Source organism: Ranitomeya variabilis, chromosome 4, assembly GCF_051348905.1.
Source record: "Ranitomeya variabilis isolate aRanVar5 chromosome 4, aRanVar5.hap1, whole genome shotgun sequence".
Lineage (NCBI taxonomy): Eukaryota > Metazoa > Chordata > Amphibia > Anura > Dendrobatidae > Ranitomeya > Ranitomeya variabilis.
The window spans coordinates 393,888,468-393,908,068 of NC_135235.1; the positions used below are offsets into that span (position 1 = coordinate 393,888,468).

At 46.0% G+C, this 19,601-nt stretch overlaps 1 protein-coding gene across 2 annotated transcripts in view; it reads left to right on the plus strand.

The window, feature by feature from the left end:
- Positions 1-495: 495 nt before the first annotated feature.
- LOC143764872 (uncharacterized) overlaps positions 496-19,601 on the plus strand; it is a 30,046-nt gene continuing 10,940 nt past the window's right edge. Inside the window, exons 1-8 of one of the 2 annotated variants that reach the window (XM_077250930.1) lie at positions 496-701; positions 1,208-1,386; positions 3,702-3,890; positions 4,048-4,171; positions 8,514-8,587; positions 10,549-10,657; positions 12,113-12,210; positions 14,521-14,626. In XM_077250930.1, the coding sequence (XP_077107045.1) occupies positions 1,267-1,386; positions 3,702-3,890; positions 4,048-4,171; positions 8,514-8,587; positions 10,549-10,657; positions 12,113-12,210; positions 14,521-14,626 (820 nt within the window). In that variant the 5' untranslated portion in view covers positions 496-701; positions 1,208-1,266. The remainder of the gene's footprint in view (positions 702-1,207; positions 1,387-3,701; positions 3,891-4,047; positions 4,172-8,513; positions 8,588-10,548; positions 10,658-12,112; positions 12,211-14,520; positions 14,627-19,601) is intronic. The other variant, XM_077250931.1, reaches the window with a different exon arrangement.

A 19,601-nucleotide genomic window follows, 5' to 3' on the forward strand; every position in this document is an offset into this window, starting at 1 on the left:
GTCGGGCAAGAGTGCAGTGATGATAGTGGCCCCTGTCGGGAAGGAGTGCAGTGATGATAGTGGACCCTGTCGGGCAGGAGTGCAGTGATGATAGTGGACCCTGTCGGGCAGGAGTGCAGTGATGATAGTGGACCCTGTCAGGAAGGAGTGCAGTGATGATAGTGGACCCTGTCGGGCAGGAGTGCAGTGATGATAGTGGCCCCTGTCGGGAAGGAGTGCAGTGATGATAGTGGCCCCTGTCAGGGAGGAGTGCAGTGATGATAGTGGCCCCTGTCGGGAAGGAGTGCAGTGATGATAGTGGCCCCTGTCGGGCAGGAGTGCAGTGATGATAGTGGCCCCTGTCGGGCAGGAGTGCAGTGATGATAGTGGCCCCTGTCGGGCATGGGTGCAGTGATGATAGTGGCCCCTGTCACCAGGACAGATTATACCATCCTGGTTGTAGACTGACTGGTGTTATACCTAACGTCACCACTAGATGGCAGGGCTCACAGGCGTACTCTAGCAGCAGGCCGCTTGTGTGCAGAAGTCCGCGCCCTCTCTATAGGCCCTAAGGGTGGAGCGGACTCCAACAAGATGTCTCCTGCGATTGCAGACATGGCCGGATCACGTGCTTTCCCTCCAAGATGAGACGAGCTTCTGGAAGAAAGCACGGTTCTGTAGTACCAGCGCCCAGGAGGACCCAGAAGAAGCGGCTTTCACAGGTGACCGACACCCGGGGGTTCCTATGCCAGGATGAGACAATTGGGGGTTGTAATGATTAGGGAGCATTAAATGTTGTTACTCCTAGCAACCATATTGGTGCTATTGTGCGCTGTGGGTGGGCTCACAGGAGCTTAGGGTCTGTTTCTACCATCCAGTTATAGATACGGACAGACCCCAGACGGTCATGATCTGCCCGTACCCCACTGTGGGCTGCCGTGCCCTCCAGGAGGGGTCTGTGACTAGCCGGCGGCTTCTTGTGCCAGTGGGGTCCGCGTTATTCCAGGAACACACTCACAATCCACATACAGTCAGGTCCATTTGTGGGAAAGGCTTAGAGGGGCTTTCACTGTCCGCAGAGTGGGCAAACCGCATGCAGCCATGCAAGATAACAGCGCCAGACGGTGCGCCCGCTCTCCGACACTGCGCCTGTGGATTTCCTGTGATAACTAGCTTTGGGCGGGGGGCATTTTCTTCCGTATGCAGATAATCACTTGTTGCTTTGCAGATTTGTTTCCCAGGTGAAATCCACACGGCACCAGGATACAGTGGCCATTGACCTGTAGGATGAAGCTGTCGCGGCTGGATGACCGGACTGAGCCGCTCGCCATGGACGAGGCCAGGAAGCACTTGATTGACCAGATAATGCACATTACCTTAGACATCCTCTACCTGCTGACTGGAGAGGTGAGGGCTTCTGTTGGGACATGGTGGGAGACGGAAAGGATTCTGGAAATGTCTCGGGCACCCCTTTATATCTCCATTAAAGGGAGTGTCTGGTTTCATTAAAAAAAAAAAGTTTGTCTATCCTTTATAGGGTTAATCCTGTCTGAGCCGTGAAGGGATATTAGAGAAGCTGCAGCTGATTCCTTAGTTGGACCTGAGGGGGCTATTCCAGTGTCAGCCATGAGAGCTGGACATGCCTCGTAAATCCCCTGCCTCTTCCTCTCTGTCTCACTAGACTTTGACAGCGCTGCAGGCGATCACCGGGATTCTGAGTGATGGTGCAACACTGCTTAGTCCAGTAACTGGCTGCAGCGGTCATGTATTGTATAGTGATGTGTCCACTGCATCCCTGTAAACCATTTTGCCGAGGTGTCGGGGGCTTCAGAAGGCAAGTACTGCTGCTTTTGGCAATTTAAAGCTTATGCAGCCTTGGCCCAATTATTGCTATAAAACTGGACAACCCCCTTAATAAAGCAGGGGAATTTAAGGATCCTGGGAGTGATTGTCACATACAGTTACGTCCGTATATATTTGGACAGAGACAACCTTTTTCTAATTTTGCTTATAGACATTACCGCAATGAATTTTAAACAAAACAATTCAGATGCAGTTGAAGTTCAGACTTTCAGCTTTCATTTGAGGGTATCCACATTAAAATTGGATGAAGGGTTTAGGAGTTTCAGCTCCTTAACATGTGCCACCCTGTTTTTAAAGGGACCACAAGTAATTGGACAGATTCAATAATTTTAAATAAAATGTTCATTTCTAGTACTTGGCTGAAAACCCTTTGTTGGCAATGACTGCCTGAAGTCTTGAACTCATGGACATCACCAGACGCTGTGTTTCCTCCTTTTTGATGCTCTGCCAGGCCTTCACTGCGGTGGTTTTCAGTTGCTGTTTGTTTGTGGGCCTTACTGTCTGAAGTTTAGTCTTTAACAAGTGAAATGCATGCTCAATTGGGTTGAGATCAGGTGACTGACTTGGCCATTCAAGAATATTCCACTTCTTTGCTTTAATAAACTCCTGGGTTTCTTTGGCTTCATGTTTTGGGTCATTGTCTATCTGTAGGATGAAACGACGACCAATCAGTTTGGCTGCATTTGGCTGGATCTGAGCACACAGTATGGCTCTGAATACCTCAGAATTCATTCGGCTGCTTCTGTCCTGTGTCACATCATCAATAAACACTAGTGACCCAGTGCCACTGGCAGCCATGCATGCCCAAGCCATCACACTGCCTCCGCCGTGTTTTACAGATGATGTGGTATGCTTTGGATCATGAGCTGTACCACGCCTTCGCCATACTTTTCTCTTTCCATCATTCTGGTAGAGGTTGATCTTGGTTTCATCTGTCCAAAGAATGTTCTTCCAGAACTGTGCTGGCTTTTTTAGTTGTTTTTTTTTAGCAAAGTCCAGTCTTGCCTTTTTATTCTTGATGCTTATGAGTGGCTTGCACCGTGCAGTGAACCCTCTGTATTTACTTTCATGCAGTCTTCTCTTTATAGTAGATTTGGATATTGATACGCCTACCTCCTGGAGAGTGTTGTTCACTTGGTTGGCTGTTGTGAAGGGGTTTCTCTTCACCATGGAGATTATTCTGCGATCATCCACCACTGTTGTCTTCCGTGGGCGCCCAGGTCTTTTTGCATTGATGAGATCACCAGTGCTTTCTTTCTTTCTCAGGATGTACCAAACTGTAGATTTTGCCACTCCTAATATTGTAGCAATTTCTCGGATGGGTTTTTTCATGTTTTCGCAGCTTAAGGATGGCTTGTTTCACCTGCATGGAGAGCTCCTTTGACCGCATGTTTACTTCACAGCACAACCTTCCAAATGCAAGCACCACACCTCAAATCAACTCCAGGCCTTTTATCTGCTTAATTGAGAATGACATAACGAAGGGATTGCCCACACCGGTCCATGAAATAGCCTTGGAGTCAATTGTCCAATTACTTGTGGTCCCTTTAAAAACAGGGCGGCACATGTTAAGGAGCTGAAACTCCTAAACCCTTCATCCAATTTTAATGTGGATACCCTCAAATGAAAGCTGAAAGTCTGAACTTCAACTGCATCTGAATTGTTTTGTTTAAAATTTATTGTGGAAATGTCTATAACCAAAATTAGAAAATGTTGTCTCTGTCCAAATATATACGGACCTAACTGTAATGTGTCTCAGGCATACCACTAGACTATGAAGCGATTCCGGGTGATTGTTGTCACGACATAGTCCACAGAGCGTCCGCTATGTCCACTAAGGTCACTATTGCAATCCACAGGATTACGTTGTATTAAAGATGTCTGGTGGCCGGGTCACGCACAGCAGCAGCCCCATTGTATCGGGGGGATTCTGTAGGAATCTGAGCCCCAACCAAGATCCGCAACCTGCCGGAAGGAGAGAAGAGGGAACGAATAACCAGAAGATTCTAGAACTCACCAATACGATCACCCAGCTGCTGACGGGAGAGGTGAGCGCTGCCGGGAATGTGAGTGGGGCAGTTATGCCATGGATGTGACCCCACATCTGTCTGATGAATGGGGTGCAGCTCTGTAATTTCTATGGGGTCTAATAAAATTCTGAATGTGCTCGGCATCCCATGTAATTGTCATTTATCCGCGTGACAGCTTCCTATAGGGTGTCAGGATGTCACCGTCTATTTCTCCATGGAGGAGTGTGATGATTTAGAAAAATCCAATGCTCCAGTAATGGACGTCCGTTCTGGAGACCAGCTGCAAAACCCATCTCCTGGTAAGTGCACTTCTGACTTAGATGGTTATTAGATGATCGGCCCAGATCTCCCTCCCCTTCAGCACCCACTTAATAATCCTAAACTGAAGAGCTGTCAGCCACTTCTACAACCCGCCAGGCCTGCCCATGCTTAAAGGGATATGCCCATCTCCAAGGTCCTATTCCAATATTTAGTAGGTGTAGTAATAATAATATTAGCAAATACCTCCAATTACAAATATAGTATAGTTCTTCTGATTTGCTATGTCCTGGCATTGCAGGACCTTAGGTATCCATGATTACAACTAGTAATGAGCGAATATACAAGTTACTCGAGATTTCCTGAGCACGCTCGGGTGTCCTCCGAGTATTTTTTAGTGCTCAGAGTTTTAGTTTTCATCGCCGCACCTGAATGATTTACATCTGTTAGCCAGCTTGATTACATGTGGGGATTCCCTAGCAACCAGGCAACCCCCACATGTACTTATGCTGGCTAACAGATGTAAATCATTCAGCTGCGGCGAAGAAAACTAAATCTCCGAGAACTAAAAAATACTCGGAGGACACCCGAGCATGCTCGAGAAATCTCGAGTAACGAGTATATTCGCTTATCACTAGTTACAACCACTAGCAACTAACTGTCACTATATCAGTTGTCGTCGTAACCATGGATACCGCAGATCCTGCAATACCTGCACATGAGGAAAGACATAGCGAATCAGAAGAACTATACATTTCTATTTGTAGGTATTTGCTAATATTACTTTTATTACACCTGCTACATATTGGGATGGGATTTTGGAGATGGGAACACCCCTTTAATCCTTCTAGTTGACTGCTGTAGGTTGGCGCACTACAGATATGTGGGACATTCCTAGGCTTTCCTCTTACAGATGTGTTCACCCACAAAGGGATTGTCTGAACCTTATAACGATCACATTGAAGGCAGATTCTGGTGTAAAACAAGAAATCTGGCATTTTGACCACATCACTCCAGAGTTTGCCATCACAGAAACATCCAGTGATGCACTGTGCCAGTCACCTGACCGCTGCAGCTAATCACTGTCATTTTTTTTCATTCATCAATTGTATAAAAAGGGGTTGTCCAGGTTTGACGGCAAAGTCTTCCATCACGCTATGTGAATGCTGACCTGGTGCGTCCGCTGTCTTGAATACCTGGCATTGCTGCAGTGAGCCAGCGGTGACATGAGCGAGCCAAACGATCAGCCACTTGCCGACTAGGCGGTTTTCGATTCACTACTTTTGAGAGAAGTAGGATGAGACCAGTCTGCACATGACCACACGTATACAAATCTTATATGTGACAAGTTTAACATCTTACGACTTCAATCTCAGGATATGACCAGTTTAACCCCTTCATGACCAGGCGATTTTTAATTTTCATTTTTTTTCCTTCCCTTCTTCCAGGAGCCATAACTTTTTTCTTTTCCTTCCACTTGTTTTTTGTGGGACAAATTCTACTTTTGATTGACAGCATCCATTTTTATCATGTAATGCACTGGAAAGCAGGAAAAAATTCTAAGTGCGTTGAAATTGCAAAAAAAAGGCAATTCCACAGTTTTTTGAGTTTTTTATTTTTGCATTTGTTGTCATTTTCTGAAACCCGTAACATTTTTGCGATCTGGGGCTATGTGATGGCTTATTTTTTGCGCCCTGAGCAGACGTTTTTACTGATACTTTGTTTGATCGCCTTATTGCATTGTAGCAGTGACCAGAACAATGTAATTTTGGCTTTTCGATTGTTTTTTCTTGTTACTCCATTTACTAAACGGATTAATTTTATTTTATATTTTAATCGGAATTTTTGCAAATGCAGCGATACCTAATATGTGTATGTTGCATCTTTTAAACATTTTGTTTTATTTTTAATGGGGCAAAAGGGGGTGATTTGAACTTTTGTGTTTTTTTTTTTTTCATATTTTAAATTTGTTAAAAAAAAATACCTTGTATTTAATAGTCCCTTAATAGTCTGAACGCTTGTAGTATACATAGCAATTATAGAGAAAATCAAGATCACCTATGAACATCAGCTAAACGCTGGCTTTCACAGGATGATCGTCATGACAAGCTTGGAGGTCTCCGGGAGATCCTCAAGTGTCACGGCAATCTTTTGGCTCCCCATGATCACATCAAAAGCTTGCCGATAGGTGCATGGGATGACACGCCCCTATGCTGGCGAGTGTTAATTGCGCTGTCAGAGATTGACAGCAGCATTTTAACAGGTTAATAGCCATGGGTGGAGCTCCACTCTACCCACGACTGTTAGAGGTACATGATGGCTGATTAAATCAGCTATCATCTGCCTGGAAAGATGCGGTCTTGGTGTGTGAGTCCGCATGAAAGTCAGAGACCCGACATATGACGCAACTGTACACCCTATGTTGTGAAGGGGTTAAACAAGCACTCCTTTTTTATGGTATGAATCTGTAAATGGTTGTGTAAGTGTGTTTTGATATACTGAGTGATTGTCATCTTTTCCAGCACTTCTACGGTCTTCTTCTGAGTCCTGTGATGGCTCTTCTGACCAGCTGGCTCACCCAGAGTTCTACGAGTGATCCGGAAGTCTCGTTTATAATGGAAGTCTATGGAGCCTCGTTCTGAACCTCCATAGGTTTACATTGTAAAAGCCAAGGCTCCATAGACTTGCATGGTAAACAAGACTTCTGGCTTATACACAGAACTCTGTATGAGCCAGCTGGTCAGAAGAGCCATCACTTGACTTAGAAGAGGACTGGAAGCCAGGGAAGATGGCCATCGGTGAGTATATTATCGCACTTAGGGCTCTTTTCCATTTGCGAGAAACACGTCCGTGTCTCGCATGTGAAAACCAAGATCTGGCGCCGGCACTTTGGAGCGGAGCGTGCAGCTCCATGTGTTGCTATGCCGCCGCACGCTCCGCTCTGGAGTGCTGGCGCCAGAGCTTGGTTTTCACATGCGAGACACGGACGTGTTTCTCGCAAATGGAAAAGAGCCCTTAGGGTATGTGTCCACGTTCAGGATTGCATCAGGATTTGGTCAGGATTTTTCATCAGTATTTGTAAGCCAAAACCAGGAGTGGAACAATTAGAGGAAAAGTATAACAGAAACATATGCACCACTTCTGTATTTATCACCCACTCCTGGTTTTGGCTTACAAATACTGATGAAAAATCCTGACCAAATCCTGATGCAATCCTGAACGTGGACACATACCCTTAGGGTGCAGTTAGACAGCCTTGTATATAGGACTGAGATCGGAAGACAGTGCACGGACTGGCCAGTAGCTGTCCTGACCGAAGCGTAAGGGCTGCATGGAAATCCATGAAGCCGTCAGGAGAGCCTTGGCCAGTCCGTGCACCTCATTCCGACCTCGGTCTGATACGGCCGTCTGACTGCACCCTTACACTGCAGAACATAGTGCTCTCCCCAGTCGCAGGCTGTCTCGCTGAGCTGCCTCTTCTAGCATTTCCAACACTGTAGCATGCTCCTGCTGGTAAGTCTCCACCTGACTATAGGGAGGCGCAGACGCTTTCTGCTGGTATTTAACCCCATGGTGTCCTGCAGAGGTGAGATCCTGTCCCCAAGCAGCATGAGGTTTATAATGCCGCTCCTCCCACCGCTCCTCACTTGATCTTCTAAGGTTCTAGTTAATTTTCTGTCTAGATTGCTGTAACGTGCTTTCTTGTATTGTCTCCCTTGTTTTCTGACCCGCCTTGCCTACCCATTTATCCTGTCCTCTCTGCTGCTGACCTCGGCTACATATATTGAACTTGTCCTGCCTTCCCTGACCTCGGATTGTCTGACCACATTTTTGCCTCTGTCCGCTTGTACCTCTGTACCACATACCCGCGCCTGTGACCGTACAGTCAGCTGCTGCAGGCCCTGGTACTACCCTGGAGTGGTACCTGGTGACTTCTGGTGGCCTAGCCTATACTCACTCACCACCAGAGGCTCTAGCGAATACCCGGGGGTCACTTAGTTATGCCCCACCAGTGTTAGCCCAGCCCATGGCGCAAAGGGTCCACACCCACCAGCATTGCACCTAGGTTTAGGGAATAAAAAATAATGGGAGTGCTTCTTTAAGAAGGAAACATATAATCTGCATCAAAAAAGAACATTTACACTATATCTTTATATTGAATCGTGCTGGTCTAAAGCTGCCGATCACCTGACTAATGGGCAAAAAGCTCACTTGTCGGGTGAAATTATGTTTTGGTTTACACAGGACGATGAGCTATAGAGAACAATATAGAGAACGCAAACGTGTCATGAGGCTGTGGTAGTTTAACAATTTGTAAAGCGCAGTTTAAATGGGACTTCATAGAAAAGGATTATGGTGCAGATTTTAATCACATTATTGCAGATGGATCCCAGAACACAGAAACCTGCAGAGAGTCTCCTTCCGAGGAGTATAGTGCACCGCAGTGTGAGTTCATGGTAAGTTGTGATTGGTAGATGAGACATACTATGTTCTAACATTTTTCTTTTTCTCTATATAAGTTTCACTAAAATTTAAAATGTTTGTGATTTCTCACTTAGAAATGTATTTCTGAGGCTGTTAATCATAAAGGTATCTTAGATTATGTAGGTCAAGCAAATCTGAAGTAAGATGAACCCTCCCTAACTACATATATATGCATACAGCTATTTGAAATCCATATATACCTTTTATATCTTCTATCTGTTGATGCATTCTCGAGAAATTTTCATTCATATTCAAATGAGATGTTAAGAGCTATGGAAATGTTAGAGCACCTAACTAGCCTCATCCTCCCAAGGATGTTAGCCCACCCAACACCAGCATCACTGTCTGATTTTCTGCGTGGTAACTGCATTTACTAAGTAAGCTATCAGTCAAGCTAAAGAAGATGTTGCAGGGCGGGGAAGCATACTTGGTGGCCAAAGGCTTGTTAGGTGCTGTGTCATACCTCGGGTACTTAACATCGTATTTGCATTAGGATTAAAATGCTGATTTCTTGGGAATGCAGCAACAGATAGAAGATATAAAGGCATCAATGCTTATACATTACAAATACCTGCTTGCCCACATATGCAGTTTGGTGAGGTTTATTTTACTGACAGCTTCCCAGAAAAGGATGTGGAACCCACTGTCAAAATTTAGTGGGCTTATGGTCCTTCATCTTTGGTCAGCTGGTCAATGAGCATGTATATTGTACTGTATATATAAACACTTCCGGGTGCTCTATTTTTTTCATGACTGTACAGTCGGGTTAACACTAGCAAGTGACAGCTGTTAAACATTAAACGATTGATAGTATATAAGCTGATGAGCAGACGTTTTATAGTCTGTCTACACTTCCCATGAGCATGGAACGATCATATAGATTGCACAGTGTTGTAAGCAGCACAGGGCAATGTACTGCCAAGAACAATGACTTCTCGGCAAGATTAAACATCATTTCACCCATCAAGCGTTTTGCTCATACACCGGATGATCGGCTGACTTTTTACACTGCCTGATTAATAGGATTCGCGCTGCCGAGTATAATGGCAGCCTATGCAGTGGTGGACACTGACGGAATAGGACCCCTGTGCAAGTACATGAACAGTATATGAGCCCTTTGCAGTCTAATAACTCCCCCAAATGCACAGTTCCACCTACTTCCCCTTACTTCTGAGGCCCCTGTGCTTTGCACAGGTTACCCTGATGATGTATCCGCTCCGATGATATATCCGCCCCTGAGTCTATGTGCACTGATCAATCTATTACTGATCTATTAACACAATTGGTAAACACCGTAAACCAAAAAAAAATCAAGAATGCCAAAATCACGGTTTTTTTTGGTCACTACAATTCCACAGAAAATGCTGTAACAAGCGATTAAAGCATCACATCCATCCTAAAATGGTATTAATAAAAACTTTCTCGCCCCGCAAAAAATAAGCCATCACACAACTCCATCAACCTAAAAATAAAAACGTTACAGGTCTACAACCCAAAAAGATTTTTTTGCAAACTTCTGATTTTTTTTTTTCACCACTAAAATAATTTTACAATCCTGGACATTTGGTATCACCGTAATCGTATTGATGAGGAGAATCCTACTGCGAGGTCATTTTTACTACAAAATATAGACTGTAAAAACCATTCCCAAAAAACAATGTCGGAAATGCGTTTTTTTTTCACAATTTATCCCCACTTGGAATAGTTTTTCCGTACACTATGTGGTAAAATAAGTGGTGTCATTCAAAGTACAACCTGCAAAAAACAAGCCCTCATATGTCTATGTGCACAGAAAAATAAAACCTTTATGGCTCTGGGAAGAAGGGGGAGGAAAAAATTAAAACACAAAAATGGAAATTGGCTCTGCTGTGAAGGGGTTAAGCAGCATGCTATATTGAGGTACCGAGCTTTACTTATTGTATGTTTTACCTAGAGCGAGAGCCAAGGAAGCCAAACTTTAGTTATCAAACAAGAAGAGACTTACGAGATGATTGATCAAAAGACTGAAGAGGCCGTTCCTGAAGATACATCAGATCATACAGGTAGGCAACTGAACCAAATGAGAACAAATAAGAAAATTCATACTAAGCCACCATACCTACACTCTGCGCACAATTATTAGGCAATTTGTTTTTTTGATGAATAATTTTGTTATTGAACTACTATTGCTGTTGGTCCGTTCAAAAGGTTAATAAACCTGAATATTCAAGAAAGTAAAATCTCTGGGGAAACAAGCTGCCTAAAAATTCTGCACACCTTGATAAAGGATGCTGTATCCTTAGGTCGCCCCTCCATCATTACACAAATACACATCACCCTGGTCTGCTTCGCCAATAAGCATTCACGTTTATTCAGCTTGGAGTTGGAAAATCTGCAGAAAAATGGTGATCTTGTCAAAATACTCATCCGACCAGACACTTTTGCCTAAAATACATCTAATAAAACTTTGATATTGGTGTCTAGAAGTGTGACCCAAGCTTAAAGCTAGATGCTCCACACTTCCTACGAATAATACCTAAGACCCTTCACTCAGCTTTTTATCAAACAGTAATTATAAGCAAAGTGTGCAAAAATAATAATTTCTAATTTCCCATTCAAGTATGCACTAGTAATCCTTATGCCAGCAAAATGTACTATGCAGAAAACGCTGCGATGTGAGCAGGGCTGTAGAGTCGGTAAGCCAGACCTCTGACTCCTCAATTTCCATGACGCTGACTCCACTAAAATGGTCTCCGACTCCATGACTCCGACTCCACAGCGCTGTGGAGTCGGTAAGCGAAACCTCCAACTCCTCAATTTCCATGATTCTGACTCCACCAAAATGGGCTCCGACTCCACAGCCCTGGATGTGAGGATCTTCTAGATACCCCATGTCTACGTTCACAGGTGGTGTGTGCTAGAGAAGTGCAAAACTGCAGAAATGCGGTACCACCCTAGGAGACCATGACTTGCCACCATACTTTGCTGTTTTTCCCTGTAACTGGGGCTCCTGTGTGTGTTCCCCTGAGAACTTTTATGATCTTTTGGTTGACCAATTATGTTAAAAAAATCAAATCAAAACATAAGGGAAAAATTAAATGTGAAAAAAAAAAATGTTCCCCACAATAAAAAATTAAAATGACGAAATTCAAATATTAGCTATCCACGTGACCATAATAACTCGAATAATCCATTCATTCAGTAGGTTGTGTGGTGTGAAGCATGAACTGCAAAACAAAAAAATTACTGTGCTTTTTTTTTTTTTATATATTTTATTGCAAAAAAAAGTAGATAAATGACATGGTAATTTATATATTCCCCAAAATAATACAATTTCTTCATCATAAAACAAGACCTTCATACAGCTACGTCAGCAAGAAAATAAAAAAATGATGGTTTCTAGAATGTGGAGAGGTAAAAAATGGCTGGTCAGTAAGGGGTTAAAGGAATGTCTTTACATATAAGCCAGAGGCTTTTTCTTCAACCGTATTTTTTTTATTTTGTGGTTTTTCCTACAGGAACTCCCAGTAGCAGCAGTTTTCCTGAGAAACCTCACCGTCCTTCTTCACTTGAAAACTCCTCCGAGGATGATGTCAAAATCCTACAGGATAAGCAGGTAAAGTGCAGAATTACTGACGGCGCTCTTCCATCGCTGGGTTACAGTGACCAACAAGTCTCTGCCACACATGCAAAGTGGTTACAAAGAAAGTCACCCAAATAATAACTCTTCAGTAATTTCCAAGTCATTTTTTACTTTGTGCCATTTTATTCATATATATAAATTAAAATGAGTTTTTATTGAAAAAAAAAATACTAAAACCAAATCTAAACTGACAGGGAAACCCTCCAAAAATGACACAAAAAGTGCCTGAAGAAGAAGTAGTAGTGTTAACACCCCCGGAAGAAGCAAGGCGAAACAGCATCGGAGTAGTGGAACACAGTGCCTGGGATCTCTTAGGTAGCCCATTTACAACAGGTAACTGACCTTCTTACATTTATCTAGAAGGACACTACTATGAGGTTCTGTAGAACCCGGGGACCGCACTTGGTTCAGCTCAATGGATCGGGATAATTCTACCCTGTACTACAGCTAAGCACTTGCACTTTATAGCTACTCTTGGCTATATATTTCCTTGTGGACCCTTTCATAATATTATTGGTTCTTCAGGCATTTCTGATGTCCGTTTGGAGGCTTTCCCTGTCGTTTTATATTTGGTTTTAGTATTTACTTCAATAAAAACAAATTTTTTAATTAACCCCTTTATGACGTTGGGCGTAATAGTACGCCCATGTCGGAATCCCTCCCTTTGATATGTGGGCTCCGGCGCTGAGCCCACATCTTTCCCGGCACATGTCAGCTGTTTTGAACAGCTGACATGTACCTCTAACAGCCGCGGGTGGAATCACGATCCACCTGCGGCATTTATCTCTCGCTTTCCGGAAGCGCCACGGAAATCCCACTCATCGGTGAACTCCGTCATGTGATTGTGGGTCACCGATGGGTTGGCATGACAACCAGAGATCTCCAGCAGACCTCTATGGTTGACACTGTCGGGTTGCTATGAGCGCCGCCGCCAGGTAGTCGGGGCTTATAGCAAGTGAGCATTTCTGCTACACATAGGCAATCTGATCATCACCTGTATGCAGCAGAGCCAATCATAGTAGTGTAGCTTGGAGACTGTTCAAGCATTCAAAATGAAAAAAAAAATGATTTAAAAAATGTAAAAGTTCAAATCACCCCCCTTTCACCCATTCAAAATAAAACAATAAAAAAAGAAAAATCAAACATACGCATATTTGGTATCGCCGCGTTCAGAATCGCCCAATCAATATAAAAAAAAATGGGCGATGAAAAGAACATATCTGCACCATTGTGGTAGCAATGAAAACGCCAGCTCGGCACGCAAAAAATAAGCCTTCACCCAACCCCAGATCACAAAAAATGGAGACGCTACAGGTCTCAGAAAATGGCACCTTTTTTTTTTTTTTTTTTTTTTTTAAACAAAGTTTGGATTTTTTTTTCACCACTTAAATAAAAAGACCCTAGACATGTTTGGTGTGTATGAACTCCTAATGACCTGGAGAATCACAATGTCAGGTCAGTTTTAGCATTTAGTAAACATGGTAAAAAAACAAACAAACTGTGGAGTTGCACTTTTTTTTGCAATTTCACCGCACTTTTTTCCCGTTTTCCAGTATGCAATATGTTAAAATCAAAGGTGTAGTTCAAAAGTACAACTCCTCCTCCAAAAAAACAAGCCGAAAAAAAAAAAGTTAGGGTTCTGGGAAGGAGGGGAGCAAAAAAACGAAAACGCAAAAAACAAAAATACCTCTGGCCATTAAGGGGTTAATTGTTGCGTGAATGGTTTCTTATCCTGGGATATTGCTATATTTGTCCCAGGTATATATAACACATTCTATAGTGTTTGCTGAGGGGTCTTACATTACATGATAGTTTTTGGGACATTCTTCTTATTCATAAGACTGTTACATGACAGTGGTATTGAGCTTGGGATACTGCAGTCTAGGTATTAGGACTGAGCTGGCATACTGCCATTAAAAGGAACTTATGAGAATAAACTAATCACAAAGTATATTCCTGCCAGGCCCCCAGTGATCAGTGGGGAAATCAATGTAATGTTTGGGTAATGCAGAACAGAGGTTCTCTTGGTAACGGCAAGTGAATGGATGATTTGAATAACGTTCAAGTGGGAACAGATTAGACCTCATCATTAATACGTCATTCTTATTATTAGCATTCTCATATAATTACAAATGTATGAATCTAAAAGCATAGTAAAGGGGTTGGCAAGCCAAGTACGGTAATTCTTTTAATCTGCTCATCCCTTTCATAGTAAAATAACAATACTAGCAATCACAATGTAATTTCTAACCTGTTATGTATTTTCCATCTTTTATTATTTAGTGTGATGATTTTAAGATTGATATGAAATCTCTTGAAGATGGAGAACAAATGAGAAATTGGGATGAGCTGTATCGGGAAGAGGAATTTCCTAAAAACCACAACAGAGGTGACCTGTTAATATTCTTAGTTTCTCTTTAAAGTTATTTATTTAAAACTAAATCTATTTCTAGATAGAGGGGGGGTGTTTTTGATTTTTTTTTGTGTGTGATATTCTCATGGTAGAACGGCTTGTTGCCACCAGAACCTGGCTGAGCGTGCGCAGTAGTTACATTCCAGGATAGTCAGCTCTCTCCAGTCCAGTCATTTATATACAGCTGTTAGCTGCTCACCTCTGTCCCCCTCCCTCTCTGCTCCTGACTGAGGTTCTCTTATCACTCCTGCATACTCATCATATATTTATCTCCACCTCCCCGTTCCTGCAGTTTACAGTGCAGGTTTCCTGATCATGACTCTCACTTTTCTGAGCCATGTGCTTGTTCAAATGTGCTGCTCTATGTATATATAAATGTTTTGATAAGTAAACATTTCAGAACATTAATAGACTATTGATGTGTGCTGCAGCAGTACGAAGCTACACACCAGAACTGTCACTCAAGGTAGAGCACCCGCCCCCAAACAACAAGGAAGTGATGAGACTGCAGAGCTGCGAGCTGCTCAGGAGATAACTTGTGGGAAACTACTAATAGGGTGACCGATGGTAAACTGTATACCTCCAATCAGAGCGGAGCGCTCGCACTGTCTTTTGACAGCGTGAGAACCGCGGCTCTCTGATTGGGGATGATCAGAAGCAGTGTTTGCCGCACTGGCATGCACATGACTGTGCGACAAACACCCGATGTTCGGGCAGCCGAACCCGAACAGTAACACAGACGTCCTGGTGAAGTCCATGTTCGGTGTCCGTGCCCGAACAGTAGGTGTTCGGTACGGAGGCCAAACTTTACTGTTCGGGTTCACCCATCTCTATATATAAGATAAATATTTGTGTTATATTTTCATTATATTACAGCAACAACTTACTTTTTATTTTAAAGTGTTCCTTGTTTTTTTTTCTCCTACGTATCATTGGGGGACACAGGACGAATGGGTGTTATGCTGCTGCCACCAGGAGGACACTAAGTTAAACACACACAAAAGATTAACTCCTCCCCTGCAGTATACACCCACAGGCTGGACAATCCAGAGCCAGTTCTTACTTAGTGTCTCAGGAGGCACTTGGGTCCTCAGGACCCCACCAATTTTCCTTTTTTTGATTTAACGGAGAGAAGGGAGCGACAGGCAATTTTTGTCAGCACTGATCTCTCCCGCACCAACAACGGGCAAGTACATGGAGCGTTCCTCCTGTATCCTTTCCCGCGACGATGGATGCCAGCCCTGGCTCACCTTTTCAGTGTGGCGACGGTTCCCTAGCGTTCCGATCTCCCTCCCTCCCTCTCAGGCGACCATGGGGACTAATCATCCACCTAAGTCTCCTGGAGCCAGGGCACAGCCGGACAGATTGACAGGGCGTCCGCGCAGCCGTCCACTGCATCACCACTGAACATAGCGGTTGACACATGGCGGCAGTAGCTCTCCACCCTCTCCCTATCTAGGTGAAGGCGGATAGAGCAGCGGTCCCATCGCACAAGGTAAGTGCGGGGACCGACGAGCTGGCAGCAGGGGGTCTCCTTCCTCTCTTCTATGGCGGCTCTGCAGCCGCGGGGCAGAGTGCGGCTCTGGGGCAGCGGGCGGCCCTGCAGCCGCGGGACAGCGGGCGGCTCTGCAGCCGCGGAGCAGCGTGCGGCTCGGCAGCCGCTGGGCAGCGTTATACCTCTGAGAGGGCTCGGCGGCTCCCAGGCCCGGGCCGGGCTACAGCGCCCGCCTACAAGCACGCCGCCGCCCGCCCATGACACGCCCCCTCCCTGGGCGCTTCTCGTTGCCCGAGAAGCGCCCTCCTCACTTCTCGGCGGCCATATTGGATCAGGAAGTGCGCTGGCGGCTCTGCAGCACCGCAGCGCTCAGGACTTCAGGATCTCCCTGCCAAGCCACCGCAGAACTTAGGTGAGACGCACCCAATAGGATTGTCTTCCCCCCTGCCAGTACGCTCACTCCACAGCAAATATGTCACAGTCTAAGCATAAACGGACTGGAAAGTCACACTCGGTTATTTTTGCTGTGTGCACCTCCTGCAAGGTATCTCTACCCCGAGGTCACACTACCCCGCTGTGCTCCGCCTGCGAAATGCCGGTGGCACAAGTTGCTCCGGCTCCTGACCCGGAATGTAGCGAGCCTAGTACCCCCGCATGGGCGTCCTCCCTCGCTCGCTCTGTGGCATCCTTGGAAAGGACGATACAGTCCCTCTGTGAGCCGTCCCTTAACCAGGGCACTTCCACGGATGATATAACGCGGTCTAAGATCCTCTCTCGGCCTAGAGGTCGTACCGTCTCCAGAAGCCCTCAATCATCCCATAAGAGGCCCAGGGTGACATCTCCGGTCCGTGATCGGTCATCCGGCTCAGAGAGCGAAGTCTCTCGTCCCTCATCCCCGTCTCATAGCAGGGAATCCTTCCTGGACGACGCATCCAACGTGTCCGGTTCCCCTGAGTATCATCAGGATCAGGAGACTCTAGATTCTCTCATAGATTCTGTTACTCAGACGCTTCAGTTAGAGGAGGAAACTCCGTCCAAGACGGCTCATCCCGTGTCATTTGGGCGAGCCACAAAGGCCCATAAATTTTTTCCTACGCACCCTCAATTCAAGGACATTGTCGATCTCCATAGAGTTCGTCCGGATAAACGCTTCTCAGGTCAGAAGGCTATGCAATCTAAGTATCCGTTCGCTCAGGACCTAACTAAGGAGTGGTCTCAGTCACCCTCTGTGGACCCGCCAGTGTCGCGGCTAGCCACCAGAGCGGTTCTATCCTCCTCCGAGGGCGCGTCTATCAAGCATCCCACTGATAGACAAATTGATCAGATGGCTCGCTCAGCCTTCGAGGCATCCTCGGCTTCTCTATTTCCCTCTTTTGCCATCACGTGGGTCGCAAAAGCCATGTCCCATTGGGCCGAGTCTTTATCCTCTATGGCACTACGGGCCGACTTACCCCCAGAGATTCCACATTTGGCCACTCAGATCGCCAGAGCGGGGGACTTCGTAGTTTCCGCATCCCTAGACGCGGCCAACTGTGCCTCACAGGCAGCGGCCAATGCTGTCACGATCCGCAGATCCCTTTGGCTCAGGGACTGGAAAGCGGACTCGGGGTCCAAAAAATCCCTCACGTCTCTCCCATACCAGGGCGAACGTCTTTTTGGGGATAAACTGGACAAATTAATTGCAGATTCCACAGGAGGAAAGAGCAAATTTCTTCCCCAGCAACGAACTTTTCGCCCCTTTCGCAATCAACAGGGCCGGGGCCGATATTTCCGTTTCGGCTCCAATTGGTCCAATCCCTCCTCCGCGCCATCTGGCGCTGGGAGAGGGCAGCGCAAGGACAGAGCCTCCCAGCCGTCTTACAAGCCTTCTCCCTCTTGGAGAGGCAGACCCAGACAACAGGGATCCCGAGGGCCCAGACCCGGCAGGTCTCCTCCTCAATGACTTTTGGCAAACACCAAAGGACTCCGACAGAGTAGGCGGCCGCCTACTTTTCTTTCGGGACGCGTGGCTCTCGGTAGTTCCCGACCGATGGGTCCGCGACCTAGTGTCTTACGGTTACAAGATAGAGTTTGTCTCTCTTCCCCCATCTCGTTTCTTCCAGTCCCCCCCTCCCAGAGCAAGGGTCGATCAGTATTTCCAGGCTATAAGGGCGCTATGGGAAGACGGGGTCATCATCCCGGTACCTCAGAACGAGAGGTACCAAGGTTTTTATTCCAACCTTTTCATCGTACCAAAAAAGGACGGCTCAGTACGTCCGATTTTAGACCTCAAACTCCTCAACAAGTACGTACGCGTACATCATTTCCGTATGGAGTCCCTCCGCTCGGTAATTGCCTCTCTGGAAGAAGGCGAGTTTCTGGCATCTCTAGACGTACAAGACGCCTATCTGCACATTCCCATCCTACCGGCTCATCAGCGGTTCCTCCGCTTTGCCGTCCAGGGACACCATTTTCAGTTTGTCGCCCTACCCTTCGGGCTGGCCACCGCTCCTCGGGTATTCACCAAGGTCATGGCAGCTGCCGTGGCCATTCTCCATGCTCGAGGTGTAGTGGTGTTGCCTTACTTGGACGACATTCTCATAAAGGGTCCCTCCTTTCGGTCCTGCTCAGAAGCAGTAGACGTCACAATAGATACCTTTTTGCGCCTGGGTTGGAAAATCAATTTCAGGAAATCTTCCCCAGTCCCGGCTCAAACCATATCCTACCTGGGGATGATCCTAGATTCCTCTCAGGGTCTGGTACTTCTACCCCCGGAAAAGGTATCCACTCTACAGAGAGAAGTCCGAAAGCTTACCCAACCTCGCCCTCACTCCCTACGCTTCTCCATGAGGGTACTCGGCAGGATGGTGGCGGCAATGGAGGCAGTGCCTTTTGCGGTTTTTCACCTCCGTCCTCTACAGCACGCCCTTCTGGCAGTATGGGACAGGAATCCCGCCTCGCTAGACCGCCGTCTCCTTCTCTCTCGTTCCATCAGGCAGTCCCTCAGGTGGTGGACCAACAGGTCCTCCCTGACTCGGGGGAAGTCTTTTCTTCCGGTCCACTGGTTGGTTGTCACAACGGACGCCAGTCTCTTCGGCTGGGGTGCTGTGTTCCGTTGCCACTCGACTCAGGGTCGCTGGTCCCCGCAGGAATCTCAGCTACCCATCAACATCCTAGAGATTCGGGCGATCAGACTGGCACTCCGCCAGTTTCAGCCGTTTCTTTCCGGCCGCGCGGTCAGAGTCCAGTCCGACAACGCCACTGCGGTAGCTTACATCAACCGCCAAGGGGGCACTCGCAGCAAAGCGGCCATGGTCGAGGTATCACTCATTCTCCGCTGGGCCGAGACCAACCACTCCATACTCTCAGCAGTTTACATCCCGGGCGTGGAAAACTGGGAAGCGGACTTTCTAAGTCGCCACAGTCTCGATCCCGGAGAGTGGTCTCTCCATCCCGCAGTCTTTCACCAGATATGCT